Source organism: Mustelus asterias, chromosome 28 (genome assembly GCF_964213995.1).
Source record: "Mustelus asterias chromosome 28, sMusAst1.hap1.1, whole genome shotgun sequence".
Lineage (NCBI taxonomy): Eukaryota > Metazoa > Chordata > Chondrichthyes > Carcharhiniformes > Triakidae > Mustelus > Mustelus asterias.
In genome coordinates, this window is record NC_135828.1 from 26,878,563 (window position 1) to 26,897,174 (window position 18,612).

Sequence of the window (18,612 nt, forward strand, 5' to 3'; positions counted from 1 at the left end):
ATCCACAGATCTCTGAACGTTGCCACTCAAGTGGATAGAGCTGTGAAGAAGGCCTATAGTGTGTTAGCTTTTATTAACAGGGGGTTGGAGTTTAAGAGCCGTGGGGTTATGCTGCAACTGTACAGGACCTTGGTGAGACCACATTTGGAATATTGTGTGCAGTTCTGGTCACCTCACTATAAGAAGGATGTGGAAGCGCTGGAAAGAGTGCAGAGGAGATTAACCAGGATGCTGCCTGGTTTGGAGTGTCGGTCTTATGAGGAAAGGTTGAGGGAGCTAGGCCTGTTCTCTCTGGAGCGGAGGAGGTTGAGGGGAGACTTAATAGAGGTTTATAAAATGATGAAGGGGATAGATAGAGTGAACATTCAAAGACTATTTCCTCGGGTGGATGGAGCTATTACAAGGGGACATAACTATAGGGTTCATGGTGGGAGATATAGGAAGGATATCAGAGGTAGGTTCTTTACTCAGAGAGTGGTTGGGGTGTGGAATGGACTGCCTGCAGTGATAGTGGAGTCAGACACTTTAGGAACATTTAAGCGGTTATTGGATAGGCACATGGAGCACACCAGGATGATAGGGAGTGGGATAGCTTGATCTTGGTTTCAGACAAAGCTCGGCACAACATCGTGGGCCGAAGGGCCTGTTCTGTGCTGTACTGTTCTATGTTCTATGCTTTGTGTCATCTGCAAACTTGGAAATATTACACTTAATCCCCACATGCAAATCATTGATGCTGATCGCAAATAGCTGGGGCCCAAACACTGATCTTTGCAGCACCCAAAGAGTCACAGCCTTCGAACCTGAAAATAACCCATTCCTACTCTCTGTTTTCCGTCCGTTAGTCAATTCTCAATCTGTGCTGGTATATCCCTGACCACCCCCACCCCGCCCCCCCCACCCCCCCACTCCACCCTCCCCCCAATCCCATGCACTCTAATGGGATTGGGGTTGGAGAGGAATTTCCCAGATTTTTTTTCCCCATATTGGCCCTGGGGTTTTGCACTCTGGGTTTTCGCCTCTCCCTGGAGATCACATGGTCTGGAATGGGGGGGTGGGGGTGAGTTAATAGGTTGTAATGAACAAAGCATCGTAGCTGTGAGGGACAGCTCGGTGGATAGGATATTGGTATGTAGATAGGCTGGAAAATTGGGCGGGGATCCTGGATTTAGGATTCAATCCTGGACCGGGGAGCGGCGCGGGCTTGGAGGGCCGAAGGGCCTGTTCCTGTGCTGTATTGTTCTTTGTTCTTTGTGTTTGTTAACCTCCTATCAAAAGCTTTCTGAAATTCTAAATATACCGCATCCACCAGTTCCCTCTTATCTATTCTGTCTGTTGCATCTTCAAAAGGCTCCAACAGGTTTGTTAAATTCATAAACATCATAAATCCATGTGAACTGTGCCCAGTCCACCAACATTTTCTAAGTGTACAGTTAGCACGTTCTTTATTATAGATTCCAGCAACTTCCCTACTGCCGATGTCAGGCTAACAGGTGCATATACCCCCGATATTTCTCTTCCTCCTTTATTAATAGTGGGGTTACATTTCTGAATTTGCAACGTGCAGGAACTGTTCTTGGATCTGTAGAATTTTTGAAAATGCATCTGTTATCTCTACAGCCATCTCCTTCAACATTTGGGAAGTACATCAATATTCCACCCAGTTGATGGTCATCGATTCTGCTGGTTAGTGTGGTCGATTGACCAATGCTGGTTATTGTTTATGAAGAATGGAATGACTTGACGTTGTTCTAGAAGATAGTTAGTCGAATCTTCTATGTGGCCGCCTTTTGAGATCTTGGGAATGTTGAACCAGATTCTGAAGAAGTCGACACACTATAGAAATCATAGAAACCCTACAGTACAGAAAGAGGCCATTCGGCCCATCGAGTCTGCACCGACCACAATCCCACCCAGGCCCTACCCCCATATTCCTACATATTTTACCCACTAATCCCTCTATCCTACGCATCTCAGGACACTAAGGGTAATTTTAGCATGGCCAATCAACCTAACCCGCACATCTTTGGACTGTGGGAGGAAACCGGAGCACCCGGAGGAAACCCACACAGACACGAGGAGAATGTGCAAACTCCACGCAGACAGTGACCCAAGCCGGGAATCGAACCCAGGTCCCTGGAGCTGTGAAGCAACAGTGCTAACCACTGTGCTACCGTCCCGCCGCTACCTGCTATTATAACCTGCCATTTCTCCTGACAGGTACAGCATGCTTGCATTTTTAATTTTAGTTAATTGAGTAAGCAGCAGATGAGTTGAGATAAAGGTGAAATTGAGTGATGTAGTGGAGGTGGAAATGGATGGTATTCTCAATGGGGAGGCAGACAGTTCATTTGGCCCGTCGAGTCTGCACCGACCACAAGCCCATCCAGGCCTTATTCCCGTAACCCCACATATTTACTCTGCTAATCCCCTGACATTCGGGGCAATTTAGCATGGCCAATCAACCTAATGTACACATCTTTGGATTGTGGGAGGAAACCGGGGCACATGGAGTAAACCCATGCAGACACGGGGAGAATGTGCAAACTCCACACAGTGACCCAAGCCGAGAATCGAACCCAGGTCCCTGTGAGGCAGCAGGGCTAACCACTATGATAAAATGGGCTCGAAGGGCTGAATTGCCTATTCCTGTTCCTAACTCCTATGTTACTATAATAATGGATATGGTTTTGAAGATTATTTCAATGGCTTCTCCATGACACTTTAATGATCTATTTACTTGGAGTCTACTATTACCTCTAACATTCCCAGCTTTTCATCACTTAGAAAGTTTCATTTTCCTTTGGTCTGAAGTTGATTTGCCAACACTGAAATCCATCGAGTGGCTATCTTCACTTAGTGTTCCTACAAAGCAAGACTTCCCATTCTGCTGTAGAGCTGTCACTACTAATTAAAACTGTTCCATCATCAAGAGTGGCTCTTCCATATCATTAACTCATAGCTTACACACAGCAATATAAACATTGATCCCCATCGCAGGCTATAAATTGTCTCGTTTTCACCTCCGAGCAGGACATTACTGCTTTAGTGGAGTTCCAATAATCACCTATGATGAAGTGCATTAGCTTGAGTCCCATCAACTATTCAGCTCCTATTTTATGCTCATTATCTTAGTAAAGGATAAATTGTTTTAGCATTTATCACTTTTTGCAGGTTCTGGGAGTGGGGGAGGGCAAGAATATTGCTCAGAATGATAAATGATAGGAAAGGAATAATAATGATCTTCAATAAGTTGGATGCTTTGACTCCATATTGCATCCAACCACCATTATCCAGAAGATCGATGCCCTTAATGTTGAATATTTTAATGAAACTCAAGTTATCCTTTACAGGCCGGGCTACAAGTCACAGCCTGGGAGACTGTGGTTAACCATTGAGGCACTGATGAAAGGACAATGTTTCTCCCGATAATTGTCGCCACCTAGATATATGCACACCCTGGTATAGGACGCAAATCTCCCCATTTATTGGAAGCTCAGTTAAACGGGAAATCAGTCTCTGCGGGAGTTTAGCAGATTAAGCTGATCTTTCTCTTCATCCTATCTATAACTGTAAAACTACATTCTGCACACTTTCCTTTCCTTCTCCCCTGTGTACTCTATGAACGGTATGCCTTGTCAGTGTAGCGCACAAGAAACAATACTTTACACTGTATCTCAATACATGTGACAATAATAATTCCACTCAATATTTTAGGTAAGGAATACTTTCTGCCCTTGATGTGTTTTTTTAAATTATTTATAATTTAAAAACTGAATATATTTTAGCCCTCACCTACTCAGTTTGTAAAGGAATCTTCAGACTCCAACTTCCCAGTGGACGAAGCAAATCCATTGTCCAGAATCCTCATTGTCCAAAATCCTCACACCCATTGGGTCCGGATTCTTCACACCAATTGACCAACCAGTGAAGAATCTCCATGGGGGTTAAAATAGCAATTTGATTGGTGTAGCATATTTGACATAGCCACACATTTCCAAGGCAATCCATCTTTCCAATGCTGGAAGAGGATGGAATATTGGGAAGAGGAGGATGAGGGTATCTTAGTAAAGCCACCTAAGATGGAAGGTCAAAGCACATAGAAGGAAGGGAAAGAATTGCATTCCTATAACGCCTTTTACGACTTCAGGATGTCACAAGGTTCTTTAAAGCCCCTAAAGTGTTTCTGAACTGCAGTCACTGTTGCAACATGGGAAAGGAAGCAGCCATTTTGCACACAGCAAGATCCCACAAACAACAATGTGCTAATGACCAGGTAAGTGTTTTGCACTGATGTTGGTTGAGGAATAAATATTGACCAGAACATTATTTTGATTCATTTTTGATTTATTGTTACATGTATTAGTATACAGTGTAATGTGTTGTTTCTTGCATGCTATACAGACAAAACATACCATACATAGAGAAGGAAATGAGAGAGTGTAGAATGCAGTGTTACAGTCATAGCTAGAGTGTAGAGAATGATCAACTTAATGCGAGGTAGGTCCATTCAAAAGTCTGATGGCAGCAGGGAAGAAACTGTTCTTGAATCGGTTGGTACGTGATCTCAGACTTTTGTATCGTTTTCCTGACAGAAGAAAGTGGAAGGGAGTATGCCTGGGGTGTGTGGGGTCCTTAATTATGCTGGCTGCTTTTTCGAGGCAGCGGGAAGTGTAGACAGTGTCAATGGATGGGAGGCTGGTTTGTGTGATGGATTGGGCTACATTCACAACGCCTTGTAGTTCCTTGCGGTCTGGGTCATAGCAGGAGCCTTACCAAGCTGTGATACAACCAGAAAGGATGCTTTCTATGGTGCATCTGTTAAAGTTGGTGAGAGTTGTAGTGGGCATGCCAACTTTCCTTAGTCTTCTGAGAAAGTAGAGGCGCTGGTGGGGCTTTCTTAACTATAGCGAGGGATCACTGCAGCAATGTAGAAAACATAAGTTCTCATAAACAGTGACATGATGGTGACCGGATAATCTGGTTTGATGGTGTTATTTAAGGGATTAAATATTGGTCAAATTACAGGAAAGATGCTCTTCTTCGACATAATGCTATGGGATCTCTTATGTTCACCTGAGAGGGCACATGCTTGATGTCACACCCTAAACATGGCACCACCAAAGCTTGGCACTCCTTCAATGCTGCCTTGCTGTGTGTCAACCTCAATTTTGTGCTTCAGTTTCTGGGGTATGTTTTGAACCCCTGACTATCTGGCATGGAGGGATTAACATCTGAGCAACTGGCACAACTCAGGAGCCCCCAGCAGGATCTGAGGCTGCGGCAACTTGGCAACAATGCAAAAAACTTAAAGTAGAAGTACAAAAAGAAACAGCCTGATAACTTTTGCAATAGATCCCAACTGAGCCTATTGTCTGTGGGCTTGTTGACAGTGACCCAAGGTTGCAAGTGTGGCCTAGGACCAAATATAACATCCTCCCCTCCATGTCCCCACCCCTTCCTCTTGTACCTTTAAAGTTTATTTATTTATGGGGAGAGAAAAATATCAGGCATGATTGAATGGCAAAGCAGACTCGATGGGCCGAGTGGCCTAAGTCTGCTCCTATGGTCCTATTTATTAGTGTCACAAGTAGGCTTATATTAACGCTGCAATGAAGTTATTGTGAAAATCCCCGAGTCGCAACCCTCCGGCGCCTGTTCGGGTACACTGAGGGAGAATTTAGCATCGCCAGTGCACCCTAACCAGCACATCTTTCGGACCGTGGGAGGAAACCGGAGCACCCGGAGGAAACCCACGCAGACACGGGGAGAACGTGCAGACTCCACACAGGCAAGTGCACATTCCTGACTGGTCCTGACCATTCCTCAGAACGTGGTAGACTTTCCACATTAAAAATGTTGATTTCTGATTAATTTCCGAAACAAGTTCTTGCTTCGCAGCTGAGAAATTTTAATCTATAAAAAAAATTTCAGCAAATTCATCTGAATTCAATGAGTACATTTCCTCGAATCAGACTTAAGGATTTGAAAGTCAGAGGACAACCTTGCACGCGACAGATTATAATTAATATCAAACCAGAAAGCTGAATTTATTGCAAGTTTCTCTGAATTATTAAGCATTCTGCAGTTGGCCAAAGGCCTCTCGGATTGAGACACCATTCTAGGGAAGAGGACTATTTTCCTCAGCTGAACTACAACAGTCGCAAGCTCCTTTACAAAACATGGAGATTCCCTCGCAAAGGACAAACAGGAAAAGAAGGGTCTACTTATTCTCTCTTAAGTACATAGCCAGAAGGTGCTGGGAATATGGTTGGAGGAACCAGAGCATGTGCTAGAGACTGGAAAGAGCTATGGTCAAACAGAAACTAGTCATGTGTGAGTGACATTCCCTCTCCATTGCGCGTAAGAACCTGGCCATCCTATAAGGAACTCTCAGTGTTGCTGTGCCTGGCACAAGTCTGGATCATTCCTGTGCTGTGCCGATCACACGACCCATAGAAATTAGAAGCAGGAGTAGGCCATTCGGCCCCTCATTATGATCATCAAATTCAATATCCTGATCCCCCCCTTCCCCGCATATCCCTTGATCCCTTTAGCCCCAAGAGCTATATCTAATTTCTTCTTGAAATCACACATTTTGGCCTCAACTACTCTGGAGTAGTGAATTCCACACATTCACAACCCTCTGGGTGAAGTAATTTCTCCTCACCTCAGTCCGAAAAGGTTTACCCCCTTATCCTCAAACTATGACCCCTAGCTCCGGACTCCCCCACCATCGGGAACATTCTTTCTGAATCTATTCTGTCTAACCCTGTTAGAATTTTATAAGTTTATAAGAGATCCCCTCTCACTCTTCTAAACTCCAGCGAGTATAGTGAAAATCCGGTGAGCCATCTTCCACTTCACCTGGAGGTCAGAAATGGACTGTGTTCATTGGGACAAGATGTCCAAACCTCTCGGGAAAAGGGGAACAAGAATACCAACATTGCCCTCATCCTGATGGACGCATCTGTGTGAGGCTGTATCCAGCTGTGTTTAGACCCACGGTACGCCAACACAAAGTGCCACTCTGTGCTGCGGTTCTACCTGCCCGCGATGTTGCGAGGGATGGATGGGTCTTGCCACACTGCCGCAGAACGCTCCAAGTAGTTGGACCGTATCGTACCACCTGTCCCTCGTAATAAAAGTTTATTCAGAAAAACACCTTTGAGCACAAGTCCATCAGGCAGTGGTTTATGCAGAATATCATAGAGGCCCTACGGGAAAAGGAGATGGTGGAACCTGTCGAATGGTTTCCTGAGCAGACTGTCAGAGTCATTTGGCAGAATGCCTCATCACCAGAATTTATAAACCAGCACCAAGACCTGGCTTGGCTGGTGGTGAGAAGGGCACTTCCCCGTCAGATCCTTCATGCGTACCCAGAGTCTCACCCATGTTGCCCGCAAGTTGTCCGCTGTGGAGAGGAAACTGTGGTTCATCTCCTTGTGGAATGTGCCTTTGCAAAGAAGATTCTGGAGAGAGATGCAAGTGCTATTTGTCAAGGTTCATCCCGAGCAGTTCCGTGATGCAGGACAACTTGCCTGTGTGGCCTTGCCAGGAGAGGTTCTCTCTGGCCAGGAAAACACCTGGTCCCCACGAACAGGGACCAGTCATGATGGCCTCGCTGGTAGAGCCGGAGGCCCGCGGGAGATCGAGGGAAGGGGGATGTCCCTTGGGAAGTGCCAGCCTGGCACTGCCCACTGGGCACCCTGGCACATGCGCAATGTCTCCCTTTGCTGCTGCAACACCTCTCCTGGTGAGTTAAGCCCTGCCCCCTCCCTCTAGTGGCTAGAAATAGCCTAGTCCATTTTTTCCTACTCTGAGTACATAAAAAACAGATCTGAAACTCTCCCGTTTTCACGCTAGCTAAGCACGTTGAATCTTTCTCATAGAATTGCCCCCTACATGTCACTGGAACTCATCGAGAGATGGAGAGGGAGCCTTGTACTTATATATGTAGGTAATAAATGTTTGACAGGTCTTGAAGCTCTTGTTACTGGCAGTGTCTGTTAAACATACCCTGGCACTGTTTATGATGATGCTTCATGGTGGCAGCAATTAACCCACCAAATAGCAAGGATCCACAGTGAAACCAAGTTGGGGTAAAAGTGAAAACTATGGAATAAGAGGCTGTGAGGGAATGACAGGGGAATTGCAAAGAAGACACGCAATGGAAACATTTGCTGGAACTTTCCTGCCATTCATGCTGGCGGGATCCTCCGTTCCGCTGATGGCGCACCCCCACCGTGTGTCTCCTGGCAGCGTGGGTGGAATCAATGGGAAATTCCACTGACAGCGGGATCCCACCCCTGGAGAGCAAAGTGCCGCCTTCCGTTGCCAAGAAACTCCTTTGCCTTTGCCGAGAAGCCCACACATTAACTCCAGTTTCTCTCTCCACAGATGATGCTGGACCTGCTGTGTGTTTCCAGCACCTTCTCGTGTCATTTTCTGACCTGCGCAGTCTGCTGAGTAGAACGTAGTTATCTTCTGGTTATCCATTACCATCAGGGACCTTGCTGCTCCTCAATCCCAGCATCCAACAGGGTTGAAAGGTTCCCCTGTAGAGCATGTGTCTTCACAGATGTTGGCTAGACAGATTTTTTTGTCAGTAATTAGTAAATAGTAGTTCTCCCCCGTGTCTGTGTGGGTTTCATCCGGGTGCTCCAATTTCCTCCCATAATCCGAAAGATGTGCTGGTTAGGTGGATTGGCCATGCTAAATTGTCCCTTAGTGTCCAAAGATAAGCAGGTTAGGTGGATTGGCCATGCTAAATTGTCCCTTAGTGTCCAAAGATAAGCAGGTTAGGTGGATTGGCCATGCTAAATTGTCCCTTAGTGTCCAAAGATAAGCAGGTTAGGTGGATTGGCTATGCTAAATTGTCCCTTAGTGTCCAAAGATAGGCAGGTTAGGTGGATTGGCCATGCTAAATTGTCCCTTAGTGTCCAAAGATGTGTAGGTTAGGTGGATTGGCTATGCTAAATTGTCCCTTAGTGTCCAAAGATGTGTAGGTTAGGTGGATTGGCCATGCTAAATTGTCCCTTAGTGTCCAAAGATGTGTAGGTTGGGTGGATTGGCTATGCTAAATTGTCCCTTAGTGTCCAAAGATAAGTAGGTTAGGTGGATTGGCTATGCTAAATTGTCCCTTAGTGTCCAAAGATGTGTAGGTTAGGTGGATTGGCTGTGCTAAATTGTCCCTTAGTGTCCAAAGATGTGTAGGTTAGGTGGATTGGCTATGCTAAATTGTCCCTTAGTGTCCAAAGATGTGTAGGTTAGGTGGATTGGCTGTGCTAAATTGTTCCTTAGTGTCCAAAGATAAGCAGGTTAGGTGGATTGGCCATGCTAAATTGTCCCTTCATGTCCAAAGATGTGTAGGTTAGGTGGATTGGCTATGCTAAATTGTCCCTTAGTGTCCAAAGATAAGCAGGTTAGGTGGATTGGCTATGCTAAATTGTCCCTTAGTGTCCAAAGATAAGCAGGTTAGGTGGATTGGCCATGCTAAATTGTCCCTTTAGTGTCCAAAGACATGCAGATTAAGTGGATTGGCCATTTTCAAATGCGCTGGGTTACTGGGCTGGGGTTGGGCCTGGGTAGGATGCTCTTTTGGAGAGTCGGTACATACTCGATGGGCCGAATGCCCTTCTTCTGCACTGTAAGGATTCTATGGAGAGTAAAAACCCAAAGGAAACCAGGAAGAAAGACTATAGCTCTTGGGGCTGAAGGGAAATGGAAGGGGGGAAATCAGGATATTGAATTCGATGATCAGCTGTGATCAAGATCAAAGGGCCGAATGGCCTCCTCCTGCTCCTATTTTCAATGTTTCTATGGATGAAGAAAGAAAAAGACTGAAGAAACCAAGAGGTAACCAATTGTAGTTTAATGGTGTCTCGCTGCATTCGAGAGGCATTTGTACTGAGTGATTACACAAATTCATTACTTTTGATTTAGAAAATGTGTCAGATGTAGCTAATGTACATAGGTAGGCATGCAAGTTCAATTGTTCTTTCACAGGATTTGGGAAACGTGGCTTCGGATAGTGGTTTATGACTTGGGGAAAACTGTGACAACATCATAGCCTTCAGGGGGTGCGCTCCGCTCCCTGGCATGCTGCTCACAGTAGATTGCGTCCCTTACAAAGAAATGTCCTTTCTGCTTCAGGTTTGTTCCGCAGTCGGAGCAGTTGTAGCATTCAGGGTGACGGAACTGGTCACGCACTTTCACAATCATTCCCCTGAAACGTCAGACAAAAGAGTCCACAGTAAGGCAGGATTTGTTTAAGAAAAGAATTCAAAGCAGCCAACAATATCTAGCTTCTACCCAGATCAGGACTCGGAACAGCATTGATGTACAGAGGGATCTTGGGGTTCAAGTCCCGAGCTCCCTGAAAGTGGCCACACAAGTAGATAGGGTGGTAAAGAAGGCGTGTGACATGCTTGCCTTTATTGGTCGGGGCATTGAGTACAAGAGTTAGGATGTCATGTTGCAGCTTTATAAAACTTTAGTGAGGCCGCACTTTAGAGTAAAGCATTCAATTCTGGTCGCCACATCACAGGGAGGATGTGGAGAGGATGCAGAAGAGATTTACCAGGATGCTGCCTGGATTAGACGGTATGAGCTATAAGGAGAGTCTGGACAAACTAGGGTTGTTTTTTCTGGAGCGGCGGAGGCTGACGGGAGACCTGATAGAAATCTATAAAATTAAGAGAGGCATAGATAGGATTGACAATCAGAATCTTTTTCACCCAGAGTTGAAATGTCTAATACTAGGGGGCATGCACTTCAGGTGAGAGGGGAAAGTTCAAAGGAGATGTGAGGGGCAAGTTTTTTTTAAACAGAGAGTGGTAGGTGTCTGGAACGCACTGCCGGGGGTGGCGGTGGAGGCAGATACGATAGGGGTGTTTAAAGGGCTTTTAGATAAGCACATGGCGGCGCGGTAGCAAAGAAGGCGGCACGGTAACATAGTGGTTAGCACTGCTGCTTCACAGCTCCAGGGACCTGGGTTCGATTCCCGGCTTGGGTCACTGTCTGTGTGGAGTTTGCACATTCTCCTCGTGTCTGCGTGGGTTTCCTCCGAGTGCTCCGGTTTCCTCCCACAGTCCAAAAGATGTGCGGGTTAGGTTGATTGGCCATGCTAAAAATTGCCCTTAGTGTCCTGAGATGCGTAGGTTAGAGGGATTAGTGGGTAAAATATGTAGGGATATGGGGGTGGGGCCTGGGTGGGATTGTGGTCGGTGCAGACTCGATGGGCCGAATGGCCTCTTTCTGTACTGTAGGGTTTCTATGAATGTACAAGGAAGAGAGGGATAGGGACCAAGGCCAGGTAGAAGGGATCAATTTAATTTGGCGTTGTGCTCAGCACAGCATCGTGGGCCGAAGGGCCTGTTCCTGTGCTGTACTGTTCTGTGTTCTATTTGTATCTTGTCTTATCCTTTCCTCAGACTGTCATGAAAAACAGATTGCATCCTCGAATTACTTACAGGTATAGTGGCTTTTGCAAGGAAGATATGTTTTTTATCAAAAGAAATACAGGTGCGATGACTTTAATGTGGCCCACGATGTGGACCTCTCAGAACACAAGCTCCCGATTCAGGCAGTAATGCATTGTCCAATCACGCAGCCCTGCGTGTGTACGTAACGTGGAGAGTCAGGGTTACCGGCACTCGGGGTTCACACTCAGTACGAGGAAGTATCTGTCTGAGTCATAGCTAACTATGTAAATAAATCTCAATTTGGAGATGGGCCTCGGAGGGGTTATTTCAACAGGCAACTGAGCAAAAACTAGGTCAGGAATATAAAGTAACCACATTCTGGAAAATTCCTCAATGTTGTCCTGACCAATACTTAACTTTTGAACACTGGGAGGTTTACCTCGCCACATAAACACAGTGGCTACAAGGTCAGGGGCTAGGAAAACTGCGGCGAGTAACTCACCACCTGACTCCCCAAAGCCTGTCCACCATCTACAAGGCACAAGTCAGGAGTGTGATGGAATATTCTCCACTTGCCTGGATGGGTGCAGCTCCAACAACACTCAAGAAGCTCAACACCATCCAGGACAAAGCAGCCCCGCTTGATTGTTTTTGGATATGGTGCCATTCACTCCCTCCACCACCGACGCTCAGTAGCAGCAGTGTGTACCATCTACAAGATGCACTGCAGCAATTCACCAAAGATCCTTAGGCAGCACCTTCCAAACCCACCACCACTTCCATCTAGAAGGACAAGGGCAGCAGATACATGGGAACATCACCACCGGCAAGTTCCCCTCCAAGCCACTCACCGTCCTGACTTGGAAATATATCGCCGTTCCTTCGCAGTCGCTGGGTCAAAATCCTGGAATTCCCTCCCTAACGGCATTGTGGGTCAACCCACAGAAGATGGACTGCAGCGATTCAAGAAGGCAGCTCACCACCACCTTCTCAAGGGCAACTAGGGATGGGCAATAAATGCTGGTCAGCCAGCGACGCACATGTCCCACGAATGAATTTTTAAAAATAACTAAAATCACCTAGTTACATAGACATGTGTTTCTCTGGGCCATTCTGTGAAACACACCCATATCATCACCCCGTCCTCTGCCCCTGGCGATGCCCCATTGTGGTGTCTCTTTAAGGGCAACACAGCAGAGTAAGGTCACCTGGCTTGGGGGATCAATTGGGACCAAGAGTGGGTAATCACCCCGGGGGTGGAGTCCTCTCTGAGGCAGGAGACACGTAGGGGGACTAGCGGCAGCCGTGTGGCTGCTGTACAGCCTTTCTTATTAACTAATCCTTTTGTGTGTTGTGTCATTCCACCCGTGCGTGGGTTGGGCAGCAATCACCACCCAATGACCAGCAGCAGGACCCCAGCTTCTGGGCGCCGCGGCCTGTTGTACTGGACCCTCCCTCCTGCGGCTGAGACATCACCATGTATCATTGTACAAATAACGTTTCACACTTACACTATTCCGGAACCACACACTTCACACACGGGCAACTTCTGCACACTCCCAACCGAGGAGCCCATCTTCGCCGCCGGGGCCTGCACTTTCCTGAATCCGGATGGCTTATCCGGCTGCTCTGTAAACACCAGGATAAAGACAGGGTCACAAGCCCGGACTAACACCTCGATTCCATTTCATATTTTTAATATTAACTTGGTGTGGAGTGGCTGCAATCTGTGTATTACCTACAGGAGGCGCTGCTGCGAATCACCAAAGCATTTTCCACAGCACCTACCATAGAATCCCTAAAGTGCAGAAAAAGGCCATCCGGCCCATCAGGTCAGCACCAACTCTTCAAAAGAGCATCCCAGCCAGGCCCTCCCCTCCCCTCCCCTCCCCTCCCCTCCCCTCCCCTCCCCTCACCTCCCCTCACCTCCCCTCACCTCCCCTCCCCTCACCTCCCCTCACCTCCCCTCACCTCACCTCCCCTCACCTCCCCTCACCTCCCCTCACCTCCCCTCACCTCCCCTCACCTCACCTCCCCTCACCTCCCCTCACCTCACCTCCCCTCACCTCCCCTCACCTCCCCTCACCTCCCCTCACCTCACCTCCATCTCTGTAACTCCGTGCATTTTCCCATGGCTAATCCAACTAATCTGCACATCTTTGGATGCTAAGAGACAATTTAGCATGGCCAATCCACCTAACCTTCATATCTTTGGATTGTGGGAGGAAACCGGAGCACCCGGAGGAAACCCATTTAGACACAGGGAGAACGCGCACACTCCACACAGTGACCCAAGGCTGGAATTGAACCAACGTCCCTGGCACTGTGAGGCAGCAGTGCTAACCACTGTGCCACCTTCCCACCGATCCCGTATTTTAAGGGATTGTCCCTTATTTTGACTGTATGAGCCATAGCCCTTAGGGATTGCCTCTCAGGCAGCCTGTGGGCGACTGTTTGTGGGAGTCGCCAGAGTACGTTTCAGTGATTGGAGAACGACATGCAAATGAGTGCATCAATGGCAGAGAGGAGATAATGGTTTAAGCCAATGAGATATGTTGTAAACTGTGGCTGAGTTCCAGTGCCTCCCCCCATCCCACCCCAACCCCGCACCCACATCCGCAACCCCTGCTATTCTGGTCTCGAGACCTCCCCTCCTCACACTCTCATGGTCACAGACTTCCTCCACCCCCCCCTCACAACCCCAGCTTCTCACAGTCAGCAGTTACTCCCACACACACTATGTCCCTCCAAGCAGTCCAGACAGGGTGTGGGGAGGTCTCACCATAGCCTTTCCAAAGGGGCAATTAGAGATATTTAATTACTGCTGACTTCGGCAGATACGACAATGTCCAAGAATAAAGCGAGACTTTTCAAAGCAATTCCCCAGTAGACCGAGTCCCAGTGGATCAGGTTTACTCCGTGTTTGCAATAAATGTAGTCACTCCCCAAACCCCCCTCCCCCAGTGATCCCCGTCCCTCCCCCCTCCCCCAGTGATCCCCATCCCTCCCCCTCCCCCAGTGATCCCCGTCCCTCCCCCCTCCCCCAGTGATCCCCGTTACTCCCCCCTCCCCCAGTGATCCCCGTCCCTTCCCCCTCCCCCAGTGATCCCCATCCCTCCCCCTCCCCCAGTGATCCCCGTCCCTCCCCCCTCCCCCAGTGATCCCCGTCACTCCTCCCTCCCCCAGTGATCCCCGTCACTCCCCCCTCCCCCAGTGATCCCTGTCCCTCCCCCCTCCCCCAGTGATCCCTGTCCCTCCCCCCTCCCCCAGTGATCCCCGTCCCTCCCCCCTCCCCCAGTGATCCCCGTCCCTCCCCCCTCCCCCAGTGATCCCCGTCACTCCCCCCTCCCCCAGTGATCCCCGTCACTCCCCCCTCCCCCAGTGATCCCTGTCCCTCCCCCAGTGATCCCTGTCCCTCCCCCAGTGATCCCCGTCCCTCCCCCTCCCCCAGTGATCCCCATCCCTCCTCCCTCCCCCAGTGATCCCCGTCACTCCCCCCTCCCCCAGTGATCCCCGTCACTCCCCCCTCCCCCAGTGATCCCCGTCACTCCCCCCTCCCCCAGTGATCCCTGTCCCTCCCCCAGTGATCCCCGTCCCTCCCCCTCCCCCAGTGATCCCCATCCCTCCTCCCTCCCCCAGTGATCCCCGTCACTCCTCCTCCTCCCCACTGATCTCCATCAGTCACTCCCCCTCGCGCAGTGACCTCCACCACTCACTCCCCCTCGCGCAGTGACCTCCACCACTCACTCCCCCTCGCGCAGTGACCTCCACCACTCACTCCCCCTCGCGCAGTGACCTCCACCACTCACTCCCCCTGCTGTTCCTATTGATCTCAGTCCCACTCTGTTGTATCTGTTGTTAGTTTGTTGATTGGATCATCTGTTACTTCAGTTGGTCAAATTCTTCTCTAACTCTCCAACAGACCACTGTGTAAAGTTAAAGCACACGGGATTGCAGGTAATGTCTCGAGATGGATAGAAAGCTGGTTAGCAGATAGGAAGCAAAGAGTTGGCATAAATGGGTCTTTTTCTGATTGGCAGTCAGTGACTAGTGGGGTTCCGCAGGGACCTGTGCTCGGACCCCAACTGTCCACATTATATATTAATGATTTGGAAGAGGGAACTGAATGTATTATCTCCAAATTTGCAGATGACACAAAGTTGGGTGGGAGGGTGAGCTGTGAGGAGGATGCAGAGATGCTTCAGCGTGATTTGGACAGGCTGAGTGTGTGGGCATCTGCATGGTAGATCCAGTATAATGTGGATAAATGTGAGGTTATTCACTTTGGTAGCAATAATAGGAAGAGAGGTTATTACTTGAATGGGTGTAAATTGAGAGAAGTGGACACTCAACGAAACCTTGGAGTCCTTGTGCATCAGTCGCTGAAAGTAAGCGCGCAGGTACAGCAGGCAGTAAAGAAGGCAAATGGTATGTTTGGCCTTCATAGCGAGAGGATTTGAGTATAGGGATAGAGATGTTTTGCTGCAATCGTATAGGGCTTTGGTGAAGCCACACCTGGAGTGTTGTGTGCAGTTTTGGTCTCCTTATCTGAGGAAGGATGTCCTTACAATAGAGGGAGTGCAGAGAGGGTTTACCAGGCCGATTCCTGGGATGGCAGGCCTGTCATGTGAGGAGCGATTAAGTCGGTTAGAATTATATTCATTGGAGTTTAGAAGAGTGAGAGGGGATCTCATAGAAACTTATAAAATTCTAACAGGATTAGACAGGGTAGATTCAGAAAGAATGTTCTCAATGGTGAGGGAGTCCAGAACTAAGGGGTCATAGTTTGATGATAAGAGGTAAACCTTTTAGAACTGAGGTGAAGAGAAATTTCTTCACCCAGAGGGTGGTGAATGTGTGGAATTCACTCCCACAGAAAGCAGTTGAGGCCAAAATGTTGTGTGATATCGAGAAGAAATTAGATATTGCTCTCGGGACCAAAGGGATCGAGAGATTGGGGGCGGGGGGATCAGGATATTGAATTCAACGGTCAGCCATGATCCAAAGTAATGGCAGAGCAGGCTTGAAGGGCCGAATGGCCTACTCCTGCTTCTGGTTTTTATGTTTCTATGTAACTCAGGAGATCTGGGATCCAATCCTTGTCCAGGATTAGGATAGCCCATCAGTGCAGGCCAGAGGATGTGCTGCACTGTCACGGGTGCCCTCTTTGGGATCGGACCTTAAATCAAAGGCCCTTCACCCTGTTCAGCAGATGTGACTTGGCACTAGGAGTTCCACAGTTTCCCCGACCAACATTCAGCCTCCAACCCATCCATCAAAAACCCATTAACTGCTCCTCCGTGCCATTAATCATTCTGAGATCTTGCTGTGTGTAAATTAGCTGCCCCTCACTTGCCTGTGAAGCATGAGTGCACTTTGAAATTAATCGCTGGCTGCAAAGCACATTAGAGCGTGGGATAAGCAAATAAGTTATTCACTTTGGCAGGAAGAATAGAGAACAGAATATTATTCAAATGAAGGGAGATTGCAGAATGGTGCATTGCAAAGGACCTGGGTGTCCTTGTACGTGAATCACAAAAAGTTAGCTTGCATGTGCGGCCGGTAATTAGAAAGGCAAATTGAACGTTGGTCTTGATATTGCAAGGAGGGGATAGAGCATAAAAGTAGCAAAGTCTTGCTGCAACTGTACAGAGCATTGGTGAGACTGCACCTTCAGAACTGTACGCAGAACTATGTACAGTTGTGGTCACCGTGTGGGGACATACTTGCAATGGAGGCAGTTCGGAGAGGTTCATTGGGCTGATTCCTGGGTTGGAAGAGTTGTTTCACAAAGAAAGGTTGAGTAAGTTGGGCCTGCGCTCATTGGAGTTCAGAGGAATGAGAGGTGATCTTACTGAGACATATCGGATTCTCAGAGGGCTCGACAGGGTAAAGGCCAAGGGGAATAGCGAAACTTACAGAATACTGGAGAGGCCTAGATAGAGTGGACATGGAGAGGGTGCTTCCATTAGTGGAAGAGACTAGAACTCGAGGGCACAACCTCGGAGTGAAGGGTGGCTCCTTTAAAACTGCGATGAGGAAGAATTTCTTCAGCCAGAGGGTGGCGAATCTGTGGAACTCATTGCCACAGAGGGCTGTGGAGACCAGATCAGTGTCTTTACGACAGCGATAGATAGGTTCTTGATGAAAAAGGGGATCAAGGGTTACCAAGAGAAGGCAGGAGAATGGGGGCGAGAATCTTATCAGCCATGATTGAATTGGAGAGCAAACTTGATGTGTCGAATGGCCTAATTCATAGAAATCATAGAAACCCTACAGTACAGAAAGAGGCCATTCGGCCCATCGAGTCTGCACCGACCACAATCCCACCCAGGCCCTTCCCCCATATCCCTACATATTTTACCCGCTAATCCCTCTAATCTACGCATCCCAGGACACTAAGGGGCAATTTTAGCATGGCCAATCAACCTAACCCGCACATCTTTGGACTGTGGGAGGAAACCGGAGCACCCAGAGGAAACCCACGCAGACACGAGGAGAATGTGCAAACTGTGCTTCTAGATCTGATGGTCTTATGGATGTTTCCCCTTCATGGGGAAACCTATAACTGGGGAGTGAGGGGGCGAGTCACAGTTTATAACTAAGGGGTGGGAGGGGGTCACAGTTTAAAATACCCATTTAAGATGGAGATGATGAGATATTTCTTCTCTCAAATCGGTGTTAGTTTTGGAATTCTCTTCCCAGAGAGCAGTGGAGACTGGGTTATTGAATATGTCCAATATATAGACAGACTTCTGATTGACAAGGTTACATGGAGGCAAGGCAGGAAGGTGGAGTTAAAAGATACAATCATCTGGGCCAGAATCCTGCTGAATGGGGCTCGATGGGCCAAATGGCCTACTCCTTTGTTCTCAAGTGATGAATCAGGGTCTGACATGGTCAGTTATTCAATTAACGTTCTGCGGTCAGGTTGGGACATCCCAGTGCATCATAGCCAATTAATTTTCTCTGACTGATAACTGAGAGCCTCCCATCGACCCCAAACTCCACACACACTAGTCAGCCAGGTAAGGACAAGGTGGACTAGAATCCCTACAGTGCAGAACGAGGCTACTTGGCCCATCGAGTCTGCACTGACTCTCTCAGAGCTTCCCATCCTATTCCTGTAACCTCAGGTATTTACCCAGTTAATCCCTTAACTCACACATCTTGGACACTAAGGGGC

At 48.1% G+C, this 18,612-nt stretch overlaps 2 protein-coding genes across 3 annotated transcripts in view; one reads left to right on the top strand and one right to left on the bottom strand.

Moving 5' to 3' along the window:
- LOC144480348 (uncharacterized) overlaps window positions 1-18,612 on the top strand; it is a 420,372-nt gene that overhangs the window by 231,044 nt on the left and 170,716 nt on the right. The window lies entirely within an intron of this gene.
- The window catches only part of pdlim1 (PDZ and LIM domain 1 (elfin)), a 107,610-nt gene continuing 98,854 nt past the window's right edge, over window positions 9,857-18,612 (bottom strand). For both annotated transcript variants that reach the window (XM_078199714.1, XM_078199713.1), the window contains 2 exons: window positions 12,938-13,055; window positions 9,857-10,228 (listed from right to left, as the gene is read on the bottom strand). In XM_078199714.1, coding sequence (XP_078055840.1) covers window positions 10,039-10,228; window positions 12,938-13,055 — 308 coding nt within the window. In that variant the 3' untranslated portion in view covers window positions 9,857-10,038. The remainder of the gene's footprint in view (window positions 10,229-12,937; window positions 13,056-18,612) is intronic.